The sequence below is a fragment of the Carettochelys insculpta genome, chromosome 17, assembly GCF_033958435.1.
Source record: "Carettochelys insculpta isolate YL-2023 chromosome 17, ASM3395843v1, whole genome shotgun sequence".
Classification (NCBI taxonomy): Eukaryota; Metazoa; Chordata; order Testudines; family Carettochelyidae; genus Carettochelys; species Carettochelys insculpta.
The window spans coordinates 23458910-23476912 of record NC_134153.1 but is presented as its reverse complement, the minus strand read 5'-3'; the positions used below and the strand labels follow the sequence as shown (position 1 = coordinate 23476912).

General features: G+C 53.9%; 1 protein-coding gene across 6 annotated transcripts in view; it reads left to right on the top strand.

The window, feature by feature from the left end:
- The window catches only part of SRC (SRC proto-oncogene, non-receptor tyrosine kinase), an 89599-nt gene that overhangs the window by 58780 nt on the left and 12816 nt on the right, over positions 1–18003 (top strand). For all 6 annotated transcript variants that reach the window (XM_075012118.1, XM_075012115.1, XM_075012113.1 and 3 more), the window contains 4 exons: positions 8841–8939; positions 9795–9898; positions 16488–16637; positions 17751–17906. In XM_075012118.1, the coding sequence (XP_074868219.1) occupies positions 8841–8939; positions 9795–9898; positions 16488–16637; positions 17751–17906 (509 nt within the window). The remainder of the gene's footprint in view (positions 1–8840; positions 8940–9794; positions 9899–16487; positions 16638–17750; positions 17907–18003) is intronic.

Sequence of the window (18003 nt, the reverse complement as noted above, 5' to 3'; positions counted from 1 at the left end):
AGGTTTCATCATCTGGGTCGTCTTTAGTTTGCCCCAGTGTTGGGGCCAGACCTCTTCCTACCAGGCCCCCACAGGTGTCACCCGCCTACCTGCCCTACCACCGCCGCTCGCCCCCACAAGCCACCACACGGGAGGTATTGTCCCATTCCTTGTGGTGCCTCCTGGTTGCCAAATCTCCCCTCTGCCTAGTGGCAGCCCCCGACTCTTTAAATAAATGTCACCCGTCAGGGGTTTACTGTGCGTTCCTGTCCTCCATTGCCAACAGCGTCACTCGAGGCGACAGGATCTCAAACCCTTTCCGATTGCTTCATGAGATCTCCCCACACCCAGTCGCTCGCCAGCTGCACCAAAGCGCCTGTGCGGTGCCTCTAATCTAAGCCCTGTCTCTCTTTCTCTCCTGCACAACATGCTTTCATTTAGGAGAAAAGTGGATGTCAGGTGTGTATCTGAATTTATTCTTTCATTTGTGTTTTCTTTTTTGTTTAAAGCCAACTTCCTTCCTGGGCTGGGGCTAACTGGCAGCTGGGGAGGGGGTGGTTTCATGATCCATTTTTGGTCCCTGGTCACAGTTGCATTTGGGTCCCTTTGTTGTTTTTTTTTCCACCAATGGGGCTTTTTATAGGTTCATTTTTTCAGGTCCCTCTCTTCGTCCAGGTCTGGCGCCTTCTCTCCCCATCCCTTCCCATTTTTTGTTTCTCCCATTCATGCCAGCCACCAATGTACCTTGCTTTTCAGTAGCAAGGGGGGATGCAGGCAGGATGAAGCGGGGGCCACTTACCCTCTGCCTCCCTGAAATCCCTGGTGCTGCACCCCTTGCTGCATTGATTTCTTCACCTAACCCAGTGGCTTTCTTGCCAGCTCTTTACACTGTACGTAGCACACTGCCTACAGTTGGAAGCAGGGTGGTGCAAAGGGCTGCAATCCGAAAGGTGCTGAATTTGTTCTACAGTGGAACCAGGCGTGTGCTTTTTAATAAGTGTGCCTCCACCCACAAGCCTGTCAGTAGTTATAGGTCAGGTTCTTAAGGTGCACTGGCCAAAAAGCCTTGCTTCAAGGAATTTGCATGCTCTGCCGGCGAAGGCTGTGCTGCAGGAGACGCAGCTGTCTGGGCTCGTGCTCTTCCCTCTGCCACTTTCTGAAAACAGAGGAAACTGCAAATGCGAAGGGCATGCTTCAAGGTTGCAACGTTCAGCGCTGGCAGATAGATAACTCCCCGACAGAGGTTTCTCCTGTGATGTTGCTGGTGTAGCGTTGCCCAAATGGAATTTTTTCAGTTCCCAGCTCCTGTGTGGTTTTGGTTATTACTCAAGCCGGCACATGTCTCTGATGTGCAAAGTGGCTGAGTTCCGTGTTGCAGAAGAAACCTTAACTTTTGGAGTGTCCTGTCCCCTTTTTGAATGTTTGACTTGCACAAGCTTAATTTTATTCTACCACTGGCTTTTGGTACCCCTAAAAGGAGAAATCTGCCTATGGGGGATTCTTGTGTGTGCAAATATCCAGGGGAGTTCTCCCCCCAGCACACCCCGGCACAAAAGACAATTCTACTTTCTGTCTGACTTGCACTGCTCACGATTGTGGTCTTTCCAAATTACGTGTCTCCTTTGTACACGCAGCCAGAACTCTGAGAACAAACGGTCGGTCTCTGAAGGCAGGTGGAGTTGTCTTGCAAATGTTAAGGTGCAATACACAAGGGAAAAGTGGCACCATCTGTTCCAAGCTGCATACGAGGCCGTATCCAGTGTAGCAGCATTGCAACAACAGTTATATTATCAGAGGGGGAAAAAAAGGTCTCTTAGAAATTAGCCTCATGCAGTGCCATTAGGGGCTTGATTGACCTGTACTTGTCGAATGATTGAAAGTACTTCCTCTTCCGCGGAACACGCTGAGATATGCAGATGTTCCTGGGATAACCGCCCACCTTGCCAAGCATTCTCGCTGACCTAGCAATGCAGCTGGCATTCTGGCCAGATGTTCTGAATGCAGTTAGCCTGAAACCTTATGATTTTGTTTTCCTTCTGCACAGTGTCATTAGAAAAGTATGTAGCAGATGGAAAATCCTGCCTGGCCCTTTGGTACTGAAACTTGTCTGCTGAGTGGGTTGCAGAGTCCAGCCCACGCCTGGTTTTGAATCCATCTTGGTTAGGTTATGGGTTTGCTCCGAAACCACACAGAGCTCAGTGTCTTCAGCAGTTTTCTTTGGAAGTCGCTGATCTGGTTTCAGCTCAGGGGAAGGATCCGTGTGTGTGGAGGGGGAGAGGACCATTGCGTGGACCACTCTAGAATGGAAGAGTCCGGAGTCTCCCATCCTTGGGTTAGAAAGGTGGGACTGAGGTGCACAGCTGGGAGGTGGGAAGTAGAAGGCAAGGAGGTAGGCACTTTGGGGGCTAACACAGCAAGTTTGTAAAGGGAGCTGCCCCACTCCATTAACACTCTTCTCCCCCATCACCCTCCCCCATGGAGCTGCTAGAATCAAGGCTGACTGGGGGCGTTTTCAATGCTCATGGTATGCACCGTAGAGATGCTCCCCCGGCCCTATATGAATATTAGCTCTCCCAAGCTTAGTGTGGTTTCATATCTGCCCCCAGTTCAGAACCGCATGAATGATTTGTGTTGTCCTAGCACCTTGGAGCCCCGTGCTTGTGCTAGGTGCTGTACAAACACAGAGCAAACCGAGCCCCTCCCCCAAGGAGCTTCTAATTGCACAGTGGGTCACTAACGCCTCACAGTTCAGCTTCAGGACTCTGAGACCGAGGTCCCTTTCCGCACCACAGCTGTAACTGGCAGCACTGCCATCCTCAGCCTGGTTATAATGCATCTTAACGCAGCAGGATAAGATTCCCAAAAGCTGCCTCCGTTTTTCAGTGGGAGACATCGTCAAAGGTTTTGGAGGACGGCTCTTGCTGAAAAGTCACTCCTGTGACGTGCCTCAGACACTGAGGCCCCTGGGAGAAGCAGTCACATCTGAGAATGTGGGGTGTGGCGTAATGTGGGATGGGTCCAGCTGAGGAGTCTTGATACAGCTAGAATCACTTGAAATCAGTGTCTCTCCATGATTGCCTTCCCCTCCGTCCCAGGACAAGGAAACAGAAAACGTACACACTGACTTCAGCAAAGCCGGACATCCCTGTCGCATTGGCCAGGCTGGAAAGACTGAAGTTTACCCTGCTCGTTCATCTTGAGTGGATCAAAAAAATTTGCATTGAAACAGTTTTGCTTTGGAAATGCTGATTCAGTTAAATCAAATTGTTCTCCCAGAATCCATTGGGTTTTGTTAGTTGCCCTGTGACCCAAAAAAAAAAAACCTGATATTTTATTTAGACTTAAGACATTTTGAATAAAAATACCTATCACTGAAGCAATAAAAACCCATGTTTTCACCTGTATCAAAATGCAACATTTAGGGATATTTTTTTTCGGGGCGGGGAGGGCAGAGAATCGGTGTGTGTATGTGTTTGGGAGGTGTATTTTGTTTGCCCCAATGTGGGAAGAGAACAAATTCTGAAATCTCAATACCCCGTCTGTTGCACTTTCCAGACCACTATTGTTCATCCTCATTCCCTGGTCCCCATCCCCTCTGTAATGGATTCAGCAGAGCACAGACAGACAGCTGGCCCACCAGCTTAGCGTGGGAGAGCTGTGGAGCCCCTTGGGAAGTTCCCCACACCTTGCCAGGATCAGAATTTCCCTTCTCATTGGCCTACTGGCAGCATATTTACTTACTTGGGCCACTGTTTGGTAGGCTGCCACCATCTGCCTGCATCCCGGGTGTTGCAGTGGGGACCACGCTCCAATAATGGCTGTGTAAGCAGTTTGACCGGGCCTCCCAGCAATCTTTAGTAAGAACTCGGAGAGCATTACCCCTTAAATTGCTCCTCATGCATCTTCTCTGGGCACTGTAGCCTCTGCTGAGGCAGTACAGCAGAGCTGACCTGCATTTCCCAGAAGGCACTGTTGCTATTTATCTTAGTTACTTATTTGGCTCCCATTCCTATAGTATTTAAGCACCACACTGTCAGCCTATGCGTGTGCAAGGCCCCTGAGAGACAGGGCAGTGCTAAAAGCCCCATTTTGTAAGTGGGGCTCTGAGAGAAAGAAACTTGCCCGAGACCCCTTTGGGCAGTGCAGTAGGATGCAAACCTGGGCATAGCCCTGGAAAAAGCTGCTGCATGCGCAGTGTCACTGGGTCAAGTGCTTGTCGCAAACACTGCACTGGCTTTGCACATAGCTGTGCTTGCTAATGCGACCATATCGGTGCATCTCATTCTGGAGGATAAAAACACCTGCAAAATGGGCTGTGGAATGGACTGAGCCACCAAAGGCTGCAGGGTCTAGATCCAGGGTTTGGGTTAGCCCCCTGTTCAGGCCAGGGCTCAGAGGGGACCTGCATTTCCCAGGGGTGGAGGCGCAGGATTCGGATCTCAAAGGTGTGTTTGATTGTCTTTTGTGACGCTCAGACCTTCTCTTCGAACGTGCTTTTTAAAAAGGTTATCCAGTCTGAGCATCGCTGTGCTCTGGTAACGTCTGTGAGCAGGAATCTGCAAAGCTTTTGTCAATTTGTTCACTCGGCTGTCCCTGGAAATGAGACACGTTTCTTCCCCGCCCCCTCCACAGAAAATCTGAGCGATGGAACAGCCTCTGTAACGGGGCTGCTGCCTCCTCCCCAGTCTTCAGGCATTTCTTCCTGCCTCTGACCCACTGACCAGTTTCCCCAAGACATCCCAGTGGAAATCTGGGAACTGGGGCAACAGTAATTGTTGCCATGGATTTGTTTTCTCTCTTCTGCAGTCTGGTCATCCTGAGAGACGGCTGCCAGTGGCAGTGACCCCCAAGCTTTATTGCACCAAGAGGGCAGCCTGGACTCTCGCGCTGTCCCTTTTCTAGGGCCTGTATCTGTTTCGAGGTGCACTTTTATGCTCCAGTGGTGTACCAGAATAGTCCAGATAGGCTCATCTCCAATTACAGCCTTGTAAAATTGTACTGGGGCAAGTAACGCTTTGGTGGGTCTATGTACATAGGATCTATTCAGGTGTAGGTGAGCATGTAGACCGGGGGTGGGCAACCTTTTTGCATCGGAGGCCACTGGGCAATTTTTTACACGTTCTGGGGGGCGAACACAAAATAGCCCCAAACCCGCCACCCCCGACTTAACCCCTCACAGCCCCAAACCCAGGATTGACTTACCTTACGCAGGTAAGGTGAGTCCCCCCACTGCGCCTTTGCCATATCTGCCTCACCATGGCTATACGGCTCCCCCAGCCCTCCTACTGCCTTCCCCCACGTATAGTGTGGCAGAAGCAGCTTCCTACCCTGCCGCGCTGAAAAAGTGGGACTCCCTTTCATTGATTTAATGGCTGGATCCCTCCTGCTGGCCATTAAACCAATTAAATGGAGTTCTGCTCTTTCAGTGCAGTAGGGCAGGGAGCAGAAGAGGAGTGGCTGGTGGAGGCGGGGCAGGAACTGCAAATGGCTCCTTAAAGAGCCACTTGCGGCTCAGAGCTGCCCAGTCGGCTTTTAAAATGGCACCACTGCCAGCTCTGCTGACCGGATGTAAAGGCTCCCTGGGTTGGATTCTGGACAGCGGGCCGCGTGTTCGCCACCCCGATGCAGACATGTTAAGATAGATTTTAACAGCTTATGCAGCTAGTCATGAAGCCTGTGTGCACACTAGCGGTAACTACTGGGGAAGTGGGTCTGCCCCACGAAAGCTCATTACCTTATAAAGAAAATCATTAGCCCACAAGGTGCCAAAGGAGTGTTTGGTTTTTGTTCGGTTTTGTGAAGCTACACGCCAGCAGGGCTCCCCCTCTGAGACTAGTAGCTGTAAAGCTGCGCATGGCAACGACCGTGCAGTATCCTACAGTCAAACTAGACCGTGTTGTTCATGCAGTTACGAATAACTCAGCCCTTGTGTTGGGGCGGGAAAACGTTCCAGTCCATTCTCCGAAGCTGCTGTTTGCCGTAGGTTCTGAGGATCCGGACACGCGCTGTGTTAGGGGGATGCACGCGTGCTCCTGTCAGAGTGCCGGGGGTGATCTTTTCAGGGAGTTTGTGCTATTGCAGTCTGTGAAATGGCTTGGTGGAGTCTGAGCCCCCTCCATTCAGGGCAGCGTGTTCTCAGAGCCGCATGGCTCAGCCCCCGCCTCCTCAAGACCTGCAGACCTTGTGAATGCTGCGGGATAAAGACATCCCAACCCACCTGGGCATGCAGGGAGATCTGTTGGGTTCGTCACTGATGGAGAGGGAGCCAGAGCCAAAGGTGCCTTCCTCAGCTCTCCCCTTTTGCTCACTTCCTGGAGGGCTTATTGTACTGCACCTCACCAGGGCGGCAGCCAGCAACTCGTGCGCTGTCACCTGAAAAACGGAGCTCCGAGGCAGCTTCTTAAAGTGACTGCTTGGATAGTACTGCGGGTCCTCTGAGTGGCCCAGGCTGAAGTACGAGTCCACAGACACCCACTTAGGCTTTTCCCAGGGGTTGCTCTGCTCCTTTCACCAGGCCCGGGTCTCATTCTGCCTCTTCCCTCTCCCAGGCCCCAGCTCGCTGGTCTCCACCCTTCTCCAGCCCCCTCCTCCACCCCCGCACCCCCCCGAGCTGCCAATCTTGCACAAAACAGCTTGGCTGTTGGAGGATGAGCAGCCACTATTTTCTCCATGGCCTCTCCAAACCAGGAGCACCCACAGAGGCACCTCGGCATGGCTCCATTTCTGCTGGGAGAGTCCCTCACCCAATCATGTAAGCCCCTCAGGCAGGATCAATGATGGGGAGGAGTTACGTGGAACCAGACAGCGGTCATGACCATCCTGCTCCCAGTGCATTCAAAAGCCCGCGCCCATCAAACCCTGCGGAGTGACATTCATGCTGCAATCAGTTATTTTTCACCCTTCATCCATCCACTTGTTCCCTCTCTTCCTTCTTCTTGCTTTTGTGTAATTGGCATTTAACAAACAAGCCTCTCTCTCTTTTTTTATTCATTTTGGGTTTGGCCGTCTTTGTTAGCATGTTTTTTTATGATCGCTGCTTCTTTCTTTTCTTTTCTTTCCCTTTTCCTTCTCTGCTTCCTTGGTTTTTTTTCTGCTCTCTTGGATTTCCAGCACTTCGCCCTTCAGCCAGACTTGGTTCAAATTCAGATGGCTCCAAAGGTATTTTCAAGGGGTGGCAGGGGTCCCTTTTTATGTGAGGAGTTTCCTTATTAAAAAGGGAATCGCCTATGCTGTGTGTATGTGAGAGTAGTCGCACAGTGGCTAGGACCATTGCATGCCTTGTGGGCCCAGTGTGGTAGCCACTGGACTCTGGTAAAATGAGTTAATAGGGGCTACCCTGGTACCAGAGCAAGTCGACCTTGTTACCAACGTATTTCCATAGCACGCTCCGTTTGCCGGTGCTGCATCTGTCATGCTGGTCTGCAACAGCAACCAAGCAAATGCCAAGATTGTGGTGGCTGGCGAGGGACAGGATCCTCTCCTTGTTGAGGGGTCTCTCTGCTTCTTGCTTGGGGCAGGAAATCCGAGCCCCTGAGAACTAGGGGCCAAATTGTCAGAGATGCTGAGCAATGGTAAGTCCCCCATGTTGCAGGGGCTCAGCACTTCAGACTTAGCCCTCGTGAGCAAAGTTCTGCCTTTAGTACCCTTGCTGGCTTGGCTGTTGCCCCCCCCCAGGGGGTTAATGCTCCTTTGGAGTTGGGAGTTCAAGATGAATTTCTTATGACTCATGGGGAGTAGTTGTACTTGATGGTAAAAGCAAAGAGTGATGCTTTCCATGGGCTACCCAAATTCAACTGCTAATCTGTGTAATGAACTGGGCTTGCTGGCTTCGGTTGGAGCTGTTCCTGGAGGTTTCATTGCATGACATAAGCTTTAACTCCTGGAGACTCTCAGTCAGTCCTGGGGGGCTGGCAACCTTAATAGTGAACGTGGGGAACAGGGGAATGTTGGGGGTAGCGTAGGGCCCACAGACTTCAACCTGAATAACTTGCCCTTAATCTCTGAGAGCTTGTCTCTCGCCTTGTTGGCTGTAAATCCTGTTTCAGTCCACTCTGACTGTGCCATTGGGTCCCTGAGCATTTGCAGTTCAGTCAAGCTCAGTGGTTTGAGCATTGGCCCCCTTAAACCTAGGGTTGTGAGTTCAATCCTTGAGGGGGCCATTTAGAGATCTAAGGCAAAAAGATAAGGGATGGTGCTCAGTCCTACCAAGAGAGTAGGGGACTGGACTTGACCTCCTGAGGTCCCTTCCAGCTCTATGAGATGTGTATCTCCATGGCCGTGTCTACACTAGCCCCAAACTTCGAAATGGCCATGCAAATGGCCATTTCGAAGTTTACTAATGAAGCGCTGAAATACATATTCAGCGCTTCATTAGCATGCGGGTGGCCGCGGCACTTCGAAATTGACGCGCCTCGCCGCCGCACGGCTCGTCCCGACGGGGCTTTCGAAAAGGAGCCCCGTGGGGACGAGACGCATGGCAGCGAGCCGTGTCAATTTCGAAGTGCCGCGGCCACCCGCATGCTAACGAAACGCTGAATATGTATTTCGGCGCTTCATTATTAAACTTCGAAATGGCCATTTGCATGGCTATTTCGAAGTTTGGGGCTAGTGTAGACACAGCCCATATGTCTAAAGCTGGGAGTGCCCGACCATGACCTAAGCAATACAACCCAGAAGGAGTAGGCTAGAAATAAAACTATGCTAGTAAGCTCCTTGAAGGGGCCAGGGTTGCCTGTTTGCAATACCTCCAGCCTTGGGAGGCTGTGATCTCCTGGTTGTCAGCTGTTGGTGGGGAGTAACTCTGCGGCTAAAGAGATTGCTCTGTTTGAATGTCTCTCCTTCTCTCTCTTTATCTCTTCTAGGGAAGGAGACTGGTGGCTGGCTCACTCCCTCACGACGGGACAAACCGGCTACATCCCCAGTAACTATGTCGCACCCTCAGACTCCATCCAGGCCGAAGAGTAATTGAAACCTTTTTAGACAGTTTAAAAGACCTGTACACACCGCCCGCCAAGTCTATTTTAAGACATTTCTGTAGCCTCCACAAGGCCGTTGTGGGCTTTTCGAGCTTGCCACTCTGTCAAACGTTGTGTTGTTTTCTTGGGCTTGCTAAGCGCCAAGCATTAAGACCAGATATGGTTTCGTGCCATGTACAGTGAAATCCACCTTGAGCCACTGCCAAGGGATGGTCTGTGTAATAGGTTTTACCGTAAAGGATCTGATTTCTTTTTAAACTAAATAAGCCTTTAATTGCATGTGCAAACATTAATTATTTGCATATGCAAATTAGATGGTTGCATGCCAGTAAACACATTTGGACTTGCAGTGACCCTATTTGTGCATGCAGTCATGCTGGAGGTCTGTGCAGTCGGCTGCAGCCCTTATGTCTGTGTACATTTACCATTACCGCTTGCACGCCCCACGCTTGAAGGCTTCCCAGGCTCACCCCCAATCGCCCAGCCTCCCATTTGCACACAGCTGCAGGCACTCCCACTGTGACATTAGTGCCCGCTTTCTGCTCTGCTCTGAGGAGGGTTCTTGGCGTAACACTGGGCTGGGATGTCTTGAGGCACTTGAATTAAAAAAGAAAAGTGAGTGCCTCTGATTCTGGGGACAAATTTTTGCTGTGGACCTCATTATATCTTCCCAAGAGCTCCCTAGCCCCTGGCCGCTGGGATTTGAGAAGTCCATCAGACCTTGATTCTAGCAATCGGTGCTGTGAGGGAGGGCATGTTGGGGCACCTCTCTCTAAGGTAACAGATAGCGTGTAAATCCAGCGGGGTTTCCTTATGCTGACCTGCGGCTTGCTCTTCCAGGTGGTATTTTGGCAAGATCACTCGCCGGGAGTCGGAGCGGCTCCTGCTCAATTCGGAGAACCCACGAGGAACATTCCTGGTCAGGGAGAGTGAAACCACCAAAGGTAACGAGGCCCCAGCAGCAGGCCCCTGACACCATGGTGAGGGCCTCGGGAGTGAGTTATGTCTGGGGAGTCCATCTCTACATGATGCTGCTGTGGAGATCTGGAGGCACAAGACAGTGGGTGGCCAGGCTGTGGGCCCTGGTGTCTGTAGGCTCTGCACTTCCTCTTGCACCGGCGGAATGAGGAGATGCCGGCTGGCATTGCTGAGTGCCCCCCCCTCTCAGTGGCAAGGGGCAGTTCTCTGCACACAACCCCTCCACTACCCCACTCCTGTCCCTGTAGGGGCAGCCGGTCTGCAGGTCTCCCAGAGCCTCTTGTCCTGCACCAAGGGGCCGTAGTAGGTGACCACCTTGTTTTCACCCCTGTGCTTTCAATCTGTCCTGACTCAGCCAGCCTGTTCCAAGGGCCAGTTCCTTACCCCAGCCTGCAAGCCGATGGGCTGAGAGCAAGCGGGGGGCGGGGAGCGGGGGGGACTGAAACGCCTGGTGTAAACCGTTTCCAGTCTTGCGCTTGCCTCTTTCCCCCCCTGCCTCCCCGGGAGCCCAGCGCAGAAAGTGGGTCACTGAGCTGGGAATAGCTGGGTAACCCATGGCAACGGGGAACTTGGCAGTTCCCTCCTTCCTGTAGTGCCAGGGGCTGTTGGGTTTGAGTTGCTTCATGGAGATGGTGTGAGGATCTGGCTGCAGGGAGGTGCAGGTGACCTTGTCCCCAGGCAGCTCTGGCCTCTGCAGCCTGGGTGTGAATTGCATCCGCCCTGGCGGCTTGTGCTGCTGAGATTTCCCCAGCCTTGCCCTGAGCCGGGTGCTCTCGGTGCAAGCAGGGTAGTTTCTCTGCCGAGTCGTGCAGGGATCTGCGCTTAGGAGTGAAGTATTTAGCTCCTGGAACAGGGCAGGAGAAGGTGACGGGTGTCTTTGTGACACTTGGGTGCATTGCCCATGTAGCTGGGCGAGTTCAGAGGCTTCCTCCAAGCAGCTCCAGCGCAGTCCCAGGCCCCGAACAGCGCTCTGCATGCTGGGGTGGGATGTTCAGCAGCTGCTGGCTGGGATGGTGACGCTTTGGACTGGTAGAAAGGGGTCTGTTGCTACTTACCCGGCAACCTTCCATCTAGACCCAGGATGGGCTACCCCAAGTAATGGGTGACCCAGAGTGACTCTCCTTCACCTCCATGGGCTGTGGCAGCCCGTGGACCGGGGCTTCGCCTGCAGCCTAGCAGGTCACCCCCAGCTTCTCCCCTGTCCTGCATCACCAGGGCACCAGCATCCTGCACTTACCTGCTCCTCCTCTTTCCCAGCACTTTCAGAGCGCACATCGCCCAGTTCCTATTCTGTCCCTGCTCCTCGCCCCCTCTCCCAGAGCTGCAACAGCCCCCAGTCAGCCCTGGCAGTGAGGGGGTGGCGTAGGCCGCACAGGGCTCCCGTGCCCCCATACGTGAGAGGTGGGAGAGGAAGGGAGGGAGCCAGCCAGAGGGTCTGTGGTTGCAGGTGGAGCCCCAGCGGGCTGTGTGTGGCCCGTGGGCCATATGTGGCCCACCACTGACCTAGACAGATCCTCATGTGCTTCAGCAATTTAAAAGGGCCTGAGGCCCCCGGCCGCTGCTGCAGCAGCTCTGCTGAAGAGCATCTCTTGATTCAACAGTGCTGTTGATGTTTCCCACGCAGGTTCCCAGGCTGCGTTACTGCACCGCAGAACCTGCATGGGGCACATCCAGAGCTCCTTGGAATCCAGAGACACTGCTGCAGCTTTCCCCAGGGGCTCTGGGGAAGGGAGGGGAGGCTCCATGTGGCTGCCCTGGGGCTCATCCCCGTGGGTGGGAGATGGAGCTGGGTCAGTCCAGGCCTCTTCTGGCTCCTCCGGGCTGGGGGGGGATTGTGGCTCCAGCCGAGGGAGGGGGCAGGGGTCCATTGCCCCTTGTTCTATCCTCGGAGGCCAAGAAGAACAAGGTCTCCCCCTCCTGCTTATGACACCCTTTTGGCTGTGCAGTTAGCTCCATGTGAGCTAGCCTGCAACGACCCCGAGAGTCTGAGCCTAGGGGAGACTCAGGCTTCGGGGGGGGACAGGTTACTGCTGTGGTGGGTTCACCCCCCGCCCCGCCTCGGGTACCCCCTGATGTACTAGAGTTCGACTGAGCCCACCTGTTCCACCAGCCTGGGCTCCCTTGCCCTGCCCGGCTGAGCCAAGCCTTCACGCCTCCTCCTAGCTGAGAAGGGTGCAGACGCTGAATCAGCACTGCACAGGGACCTTCTAGTCAGGGAATTGTCCGGCGTGCGAGTGTACCTCTCCTCTGGCACATAAACCCAAACCTGTATCCCCTTGTGCTGCAGGCAGAGAACCGCGCAGTGATGTCACTTTCCAGCTTTAAATAGGTTTCATATATGGAAAGAATCTTGTTTTCCACTGTGATTTGCACCCCCAGCCAGTGGAAAAGTGCTTATTTTATTACGGAGTCTAGCGTCACACAGCCTGCAGCCATAACTCCGCAAAATACAGCCTGCAGGCCAGGCTGGCCCACCAAGCTGCTTAATCGGGCCCATGGGAGCCCCAGCTGGCTCCCTGCTTGCTCAGAAAAGCCAGCTGCAGAGCCAGGTATGGGTCTGTGAACACTGAGAGCCTGAGGGAAGGGCACGTGCCACTCCCCCCGCAACCGCACCATCCCCAGCAGCTCCCATTGGTCAGTTTCTAGCCAATAAGAGCTGCCTGTTTGCAGGATAGGCAGCATGTGCGGTAGGCTTCCACCCAGCTCATAGCAGCGCACATGGGCTCTGCAGCTGCTTGGGAACCTGTGGGGGCAGCTGAGGCAGAGACCCTGGCTCAGGAATCCACTGGGCTGCTAGCTGGGAGCCACCCAGGTAAGCACCTCATGACATGGTACAGTCCTGTCGTCAGCGCGTCGCCTTGAAACTGCGGCGCAAGCGCGCTGCAGACAACTGGGAGCCCGCCCCCGGCCCTAGGCTTCAAAATCCGATCCCCCGCTGGAGCCACACCATCTGGGGGGCTTGTCCGAGCAGCGTTGCTCAAGCCTCTTGGCCTGGGCTCTGCAGCTCGCTGCCCCTCGCTGGGGAGATGTTTCTGGAGTGTCTCTGCAAGGTGGGAGTTGCACCAAGTGGAAGTGGAGCCTCAGTGCCAGCCTGCTGGGGCAGGGAGGCACAAAAGGGGCAGCTTCCCCAGGGCCTGGCACTTTTAAAAGGGCTCGTGGCACCCAGCCGCCACCACTGCCTCTACTGGGACAGCAGCTGGAGGGCTGGGCGAGCTAGCCCCAGTTCCGTCCCTTCTGCCCAAGGCCCCTCCTCTTACTGGAGCAGCAAGCTGGGGCCCCTGCCACCACGCCCAAGGGCCTGGCAATGTCTCTGCTGCCCTGCCTAGGTGTGTCACACTCGCTTACCCTCCCTGCTCTGCTCTGCTCTGCTCTCCTCTCCTCTCGGGGGGGCGTGGGGGGAAGGCTGCGCTGGCTCAGTGGTTGGAGCATTAACCTGCTAAACTTGGGGTTGGGAGCTCAACCCTTGAGGGGGCCATTTAGGGGTCTGGGGAAAATAGGTTTAAGGAAGGAAAAAAAAATCTGTCAGGGGTGGTGCTTGGTCCTGCCAAGAGGGCAGGGGACTGGACTCAGTGACCTCCTGAGGTCCCTTCCAGCTCTATCAGATCATAGAACGATAGAGCTGGAAAAGACCTAAAAAAGCCATGGAGTCCAGCCCCCTGCTCTAAGCAGGACCGAACCCATCAGATCAGCCCCACCAGGGCTTTGTCGAGGTGAGACTTAAACACCTCCAGGGATGGAGACTCCACTACTCCCCTGGGTGGACCATTCCAGTGCTTCACCACCCACCTTGTAGTGCCTAGAGATCTTGCCTGAGTGCTGGGCTCTGTCAAAACCGGTAGCAGGGCAGCCCCTGCCCAGGAGAGCTTAGCACTTAAATAGATCAGACAGAGGGAGAGGGGACTGGACTCAATGACCTCTGGAGGTCCCTTCCAGTTCTAGTGTTCTTCAACTCCAAGGCTGTGGCCACACTTGGCCAAAACTTCAAAATGGCCATTTCAAAGTTTTGGACAAGTGTGGCCACAGCCCAAGAGTGACTATCCCCATTCTGAAGAGTAGGAGCTGAAGCCCAGGTTGCTACTAAGACGGCTGTCTGCTCTAATGGGCTATATGGTCTAATGTTCAGGATTGGGAACCAGGGCACGTGGATTTTCTTCTGAACTCAGCCACTGGTTTGCCATGAGACCTTGAGCCAATTGCTTTATCACTCTGCGAGTTTCCCCATCCCTGTGAATGATCGTGCACTTCACAAGGGGTATTTTTAAGCTTCATTGAGCATGTGTCACCTCTCACAACATTATGCGGGGGATGAATCAGCCGTTTACTGCAGGACTCACCGTGAAGCCCCAGCTCCTGGAGTCCTGTGATTTAGAGACTTTTGTGGTTTTAGTAGTAGTTTCTGGTTGCAGAGAAAAACTTGAAATTGTGATCACTCTTGGCTCTGCCTGCCCTCCAAAGGTCAAGAAGCAGAAAGCAAATAATGGGGATTTTTGCTTCTTTTCATATATATAAAAAATGTCCTGGCTGTCTTGCAGGGAGGTGCAGGGGAGGCTGACTTGTTATTTTTGAATATTTGGGTTGGTGCATCTGTTAACGTACAGGACGCTGGTTAAATTTTTGCCTCAAATGTAGGTCCGGGAGCTCCTGAAAACTCTGAAGTCTTAGAACCAGCATTATCTTTTTTCAATCCCAGTGAAAATAGGAACAAAGCAGCAACCAGCCCCTGCACAGCTTGCAGCCCAGTGCTGGGCTGGTGCACAAGAAGCCGAGATGGAACTCCTCTAAACTCCAGACTCCAGTGCCCCCCAAAGTGGGAGGGTGCTGGGGTCTGGGGATTCGTGTGGGCCCCTCCTTTGAGAAGCTGATTGGTGCATCCCTCTTGTACCCATCTGCGGCACAGTAGCAGTACAACCCACTGGTGCTGCCTGTCAGAAAAGGGGCTTGGCACTCGGGGGGTGCTCACAACCCAGCCGTGCCTCTCTCTGGTGATCGGGACTCAGCTCACACCAGCGTAGGCAGATGCTTCCTTCGTTGCTTTTGTTACTGTCTGGAGCCTTTCCCAGCCGTGCCTTCCTCTTCACTTCTCCCACTGGCCACCTGCCCTGTTGCCAACTCAACCAGCACGAGTGAGGCTCCAGAGGTCGTGTTCCCTTATGCCAGCTGCTTCCCCTCTTCCTCGTCAGACCTCATCTGGACTCACCCAGGGAGGCACCTTCCTTCCTCTTCCTCACAGGGAGGTGGGGCCAGCCCAGCCGACCCTAGGCGTCTCCTTGGCAAAATACTGCGCATCTCCCTGCACATGGTTGCCTTGTGCTGGCCCTTTGTGTAGGCCTCAATTTGCTGTGGCTCTTTTCCTCTTCCTTCCCCTCTACTCTGATTGCGATGCCTTGTTAAGCCAGTCCAGTGCAACTGAAGCAAAGAGGACCTGCTGTCTGGGCTAGACATTTCATAGACTCCTAGGGCTGGAAGGGACCTCAGGAGGTCAACAACTCAAGCCGCCTGCCTAAAGTAGGATCAACCCTAATTGAATCATCCCAGCCAGGACTCTGTCAAGTCGGGACTTCAAAACCGCTAGGGGTGGAGATTCCACCATCTCTCTAGGTTTCACAGAGGCGGTCAGAAGTAAACCTGTGTGAGTGGGTGTGTGGTCAGCGTCCCCAGGGCTACAATGTACTGACTGGGAGCACCTGGCACAGTAGTTCAGGAAAGCGGTGAAGGAACGGAGCCAGGAGAAGCTGTGGGGGGCAGGGTTGGTGGGGCGGAATTTAGGGAGGTGGCACATAAACACTCAAATTGACCCTTGGCCAAGACTCTGAGGGTTTATGACCCCAGCTTGGACTGCGTTCAATCTCCTGTGGTGACCGATTGCCAGGTTTGAGGTTTCGTCCATGGCACCTCTGCCCACCCCCCGGCACTTCCTAGGCCATGGGCTTGGCACAAACGAGGCAGCGAATCACCACTGTGTTGGCGTTCCATGGAGGTCCCCCATCTCCCAAGTATTATCTTCACACACACACAGTTCAGCTGATGCTTGGTGGCCTCACTGCGTAGGCAAACGTAGCTGGAGGTCATCACTGGATTTGGTGCTCGGTTCAGAGAAAATGGCGCCTCGGCAGTGATTCCTCCCCCACCTCCATGGTCCTGCTGTGCAGTTGCCATCTTGTTGCCTTGTCATGCCCAGAATCTCTTCCATGGTCACAGGCTCCGGACTTGCCCATGGGAGGGCACTCTTGGCTGGACTGTGTGTATTGCTACACCCTGCAGCTGTAGAGAAACAGGATGCTGCTGTCACAGTTTTGAGCGGTTTGCATTGGTTCTCCCCTTGACTTACTCTCTGACCAGCTGCCCTCGGCCTCTTCAGCTCATCTTGGTCGTAGGATGACACGTAAACCGACTTATGTCTCGAAAGAGCACTCGTGCCCCCGCCTAGACCCCTTCCCCTCGTTCCCTTCCTATGAACCTCAGAGGAACGAGACGGTGTTGTAATCGGTCATATCCCCTCAAGGGCGAGGGTGTGTCCAGGGCAGAAGAACTAAGGTGCACCTGCTCATCCCACAGGTGCCTATTGCCTCTCGGTCTCTGACTTTGACAACGCCAAGGGGCTCAACGTGAAACACTACAAGATCCGCAAGCTGGACAGCGGTGGGTTCTACATCACCTCCCGCACGCAGTTCAACAGCCTGCAGCAGCTGGTGGCGTACTATTCCAGTAGGTGTCCGATAGCCGTGGCAGTGCCCTGCCTTTCCACAGAATGCCACCGAAACTCACTCCCTGCCCAGCCTTCCATGAAGTGTAGCCAGAACTGGGACAGCAGCTCAGGAAACACGGGGCCTGTGGGTTAGTGGGTGGTTGGCCCCAAGAGTTGGGCTTAATGGAGGGGAGCAGGACTGCTGGAGAGATGGGGTTAAGGTAAGCGTAGGGGGCATGGGGAACAGCCTGGCCGAAGCACAGCGTTGAGAGCAGGAGGTGTGGGAGACATCAGAGGAGGGTTCCTGAAGGCCCAGAGTGGGACGGGGGGGACAAGCTATACAGGCCTTGCATGTGAATTGAGGCTGTATTAGGCTCCTTCTTGGCAATGAGGAAGAAGGTTAGTGCAGTTCCCTGCAGGGCTGGGACCCCAGTGTGGATGAGGCTCCTTCAACTTCTAATGTTCAACCCCACGTCACGCTTGACATGCTCCAGTCAGGGTTAGACAGACCTACTGCCTCTCCTCCCTTAGTGCTTCTGTCCAAGCAATCCCTGAGACAGCTGCACCATTGGGAAAGTTGGGGGGCAAAGTTAACCCCCCCAGCACCCCAGTGTGGACAGTCCTAAGGCTGCATTGCCATGGGGCTCTGATCGGCCCGCAGCTTTATTTTGGCAGGCCAAAACCAGGCCAAAGATCTGCTGCCATGTCTCTGAAAACGTCCTGCTGATGCCAGGAGACGTGGTGATTTCAGTCCTTTTCTCCTCAGGAGAAGGTGCAGCTCAGAAACGGGGACAGATACTAGGTGTTAAGAGGGAAATTACCAAGGAAGACAATTTCCTGCCTCCCCTCAGCAGTGCTGAGAGCTGCTCCCTGGAGACCTCTGGCCTAAATGCCGTAGCAGATGGGCCCTGGATGGCAGGTGGCATTTGGAGAACAGAGGGGATGTTCTCTTCCCCATGGAATGTAGCACCCTAGGCAAAAGAGTCCCGGGTCCCCTTTCCCTGGGGAAGAGCCAAATCACGAGGGGATGACGATCAGAACCGACTGCAGTGTCAGCGCTGGAAGGACTTCCCATGAAGATGCGCTCTGTCTAAGCTCCCCGCCGATATCTGTCTGTCTTCCCCCCTTACCAGAACATGCTGATGGCTTGTGTCACCGTCTCACAAACGTGTGCCCAACTTCCAAGCCCCAAACACAAGGCCTTGCGAAGGATGCTTGGGAAATCCCCAGGGAGTCTCTGCGCCTGGAGGTGAAGCTGGGGCAAGGCTGCTTCGGTGAAGTGTGGATGGGTAAGTGTTCCTCCAGGGATTCCTCCTTGGACACCGGCAGCAGGCGCCTGGACCAGGGACTCTCTGCTCAACTTGACTTGTTAAAGAGCCAGCTGGA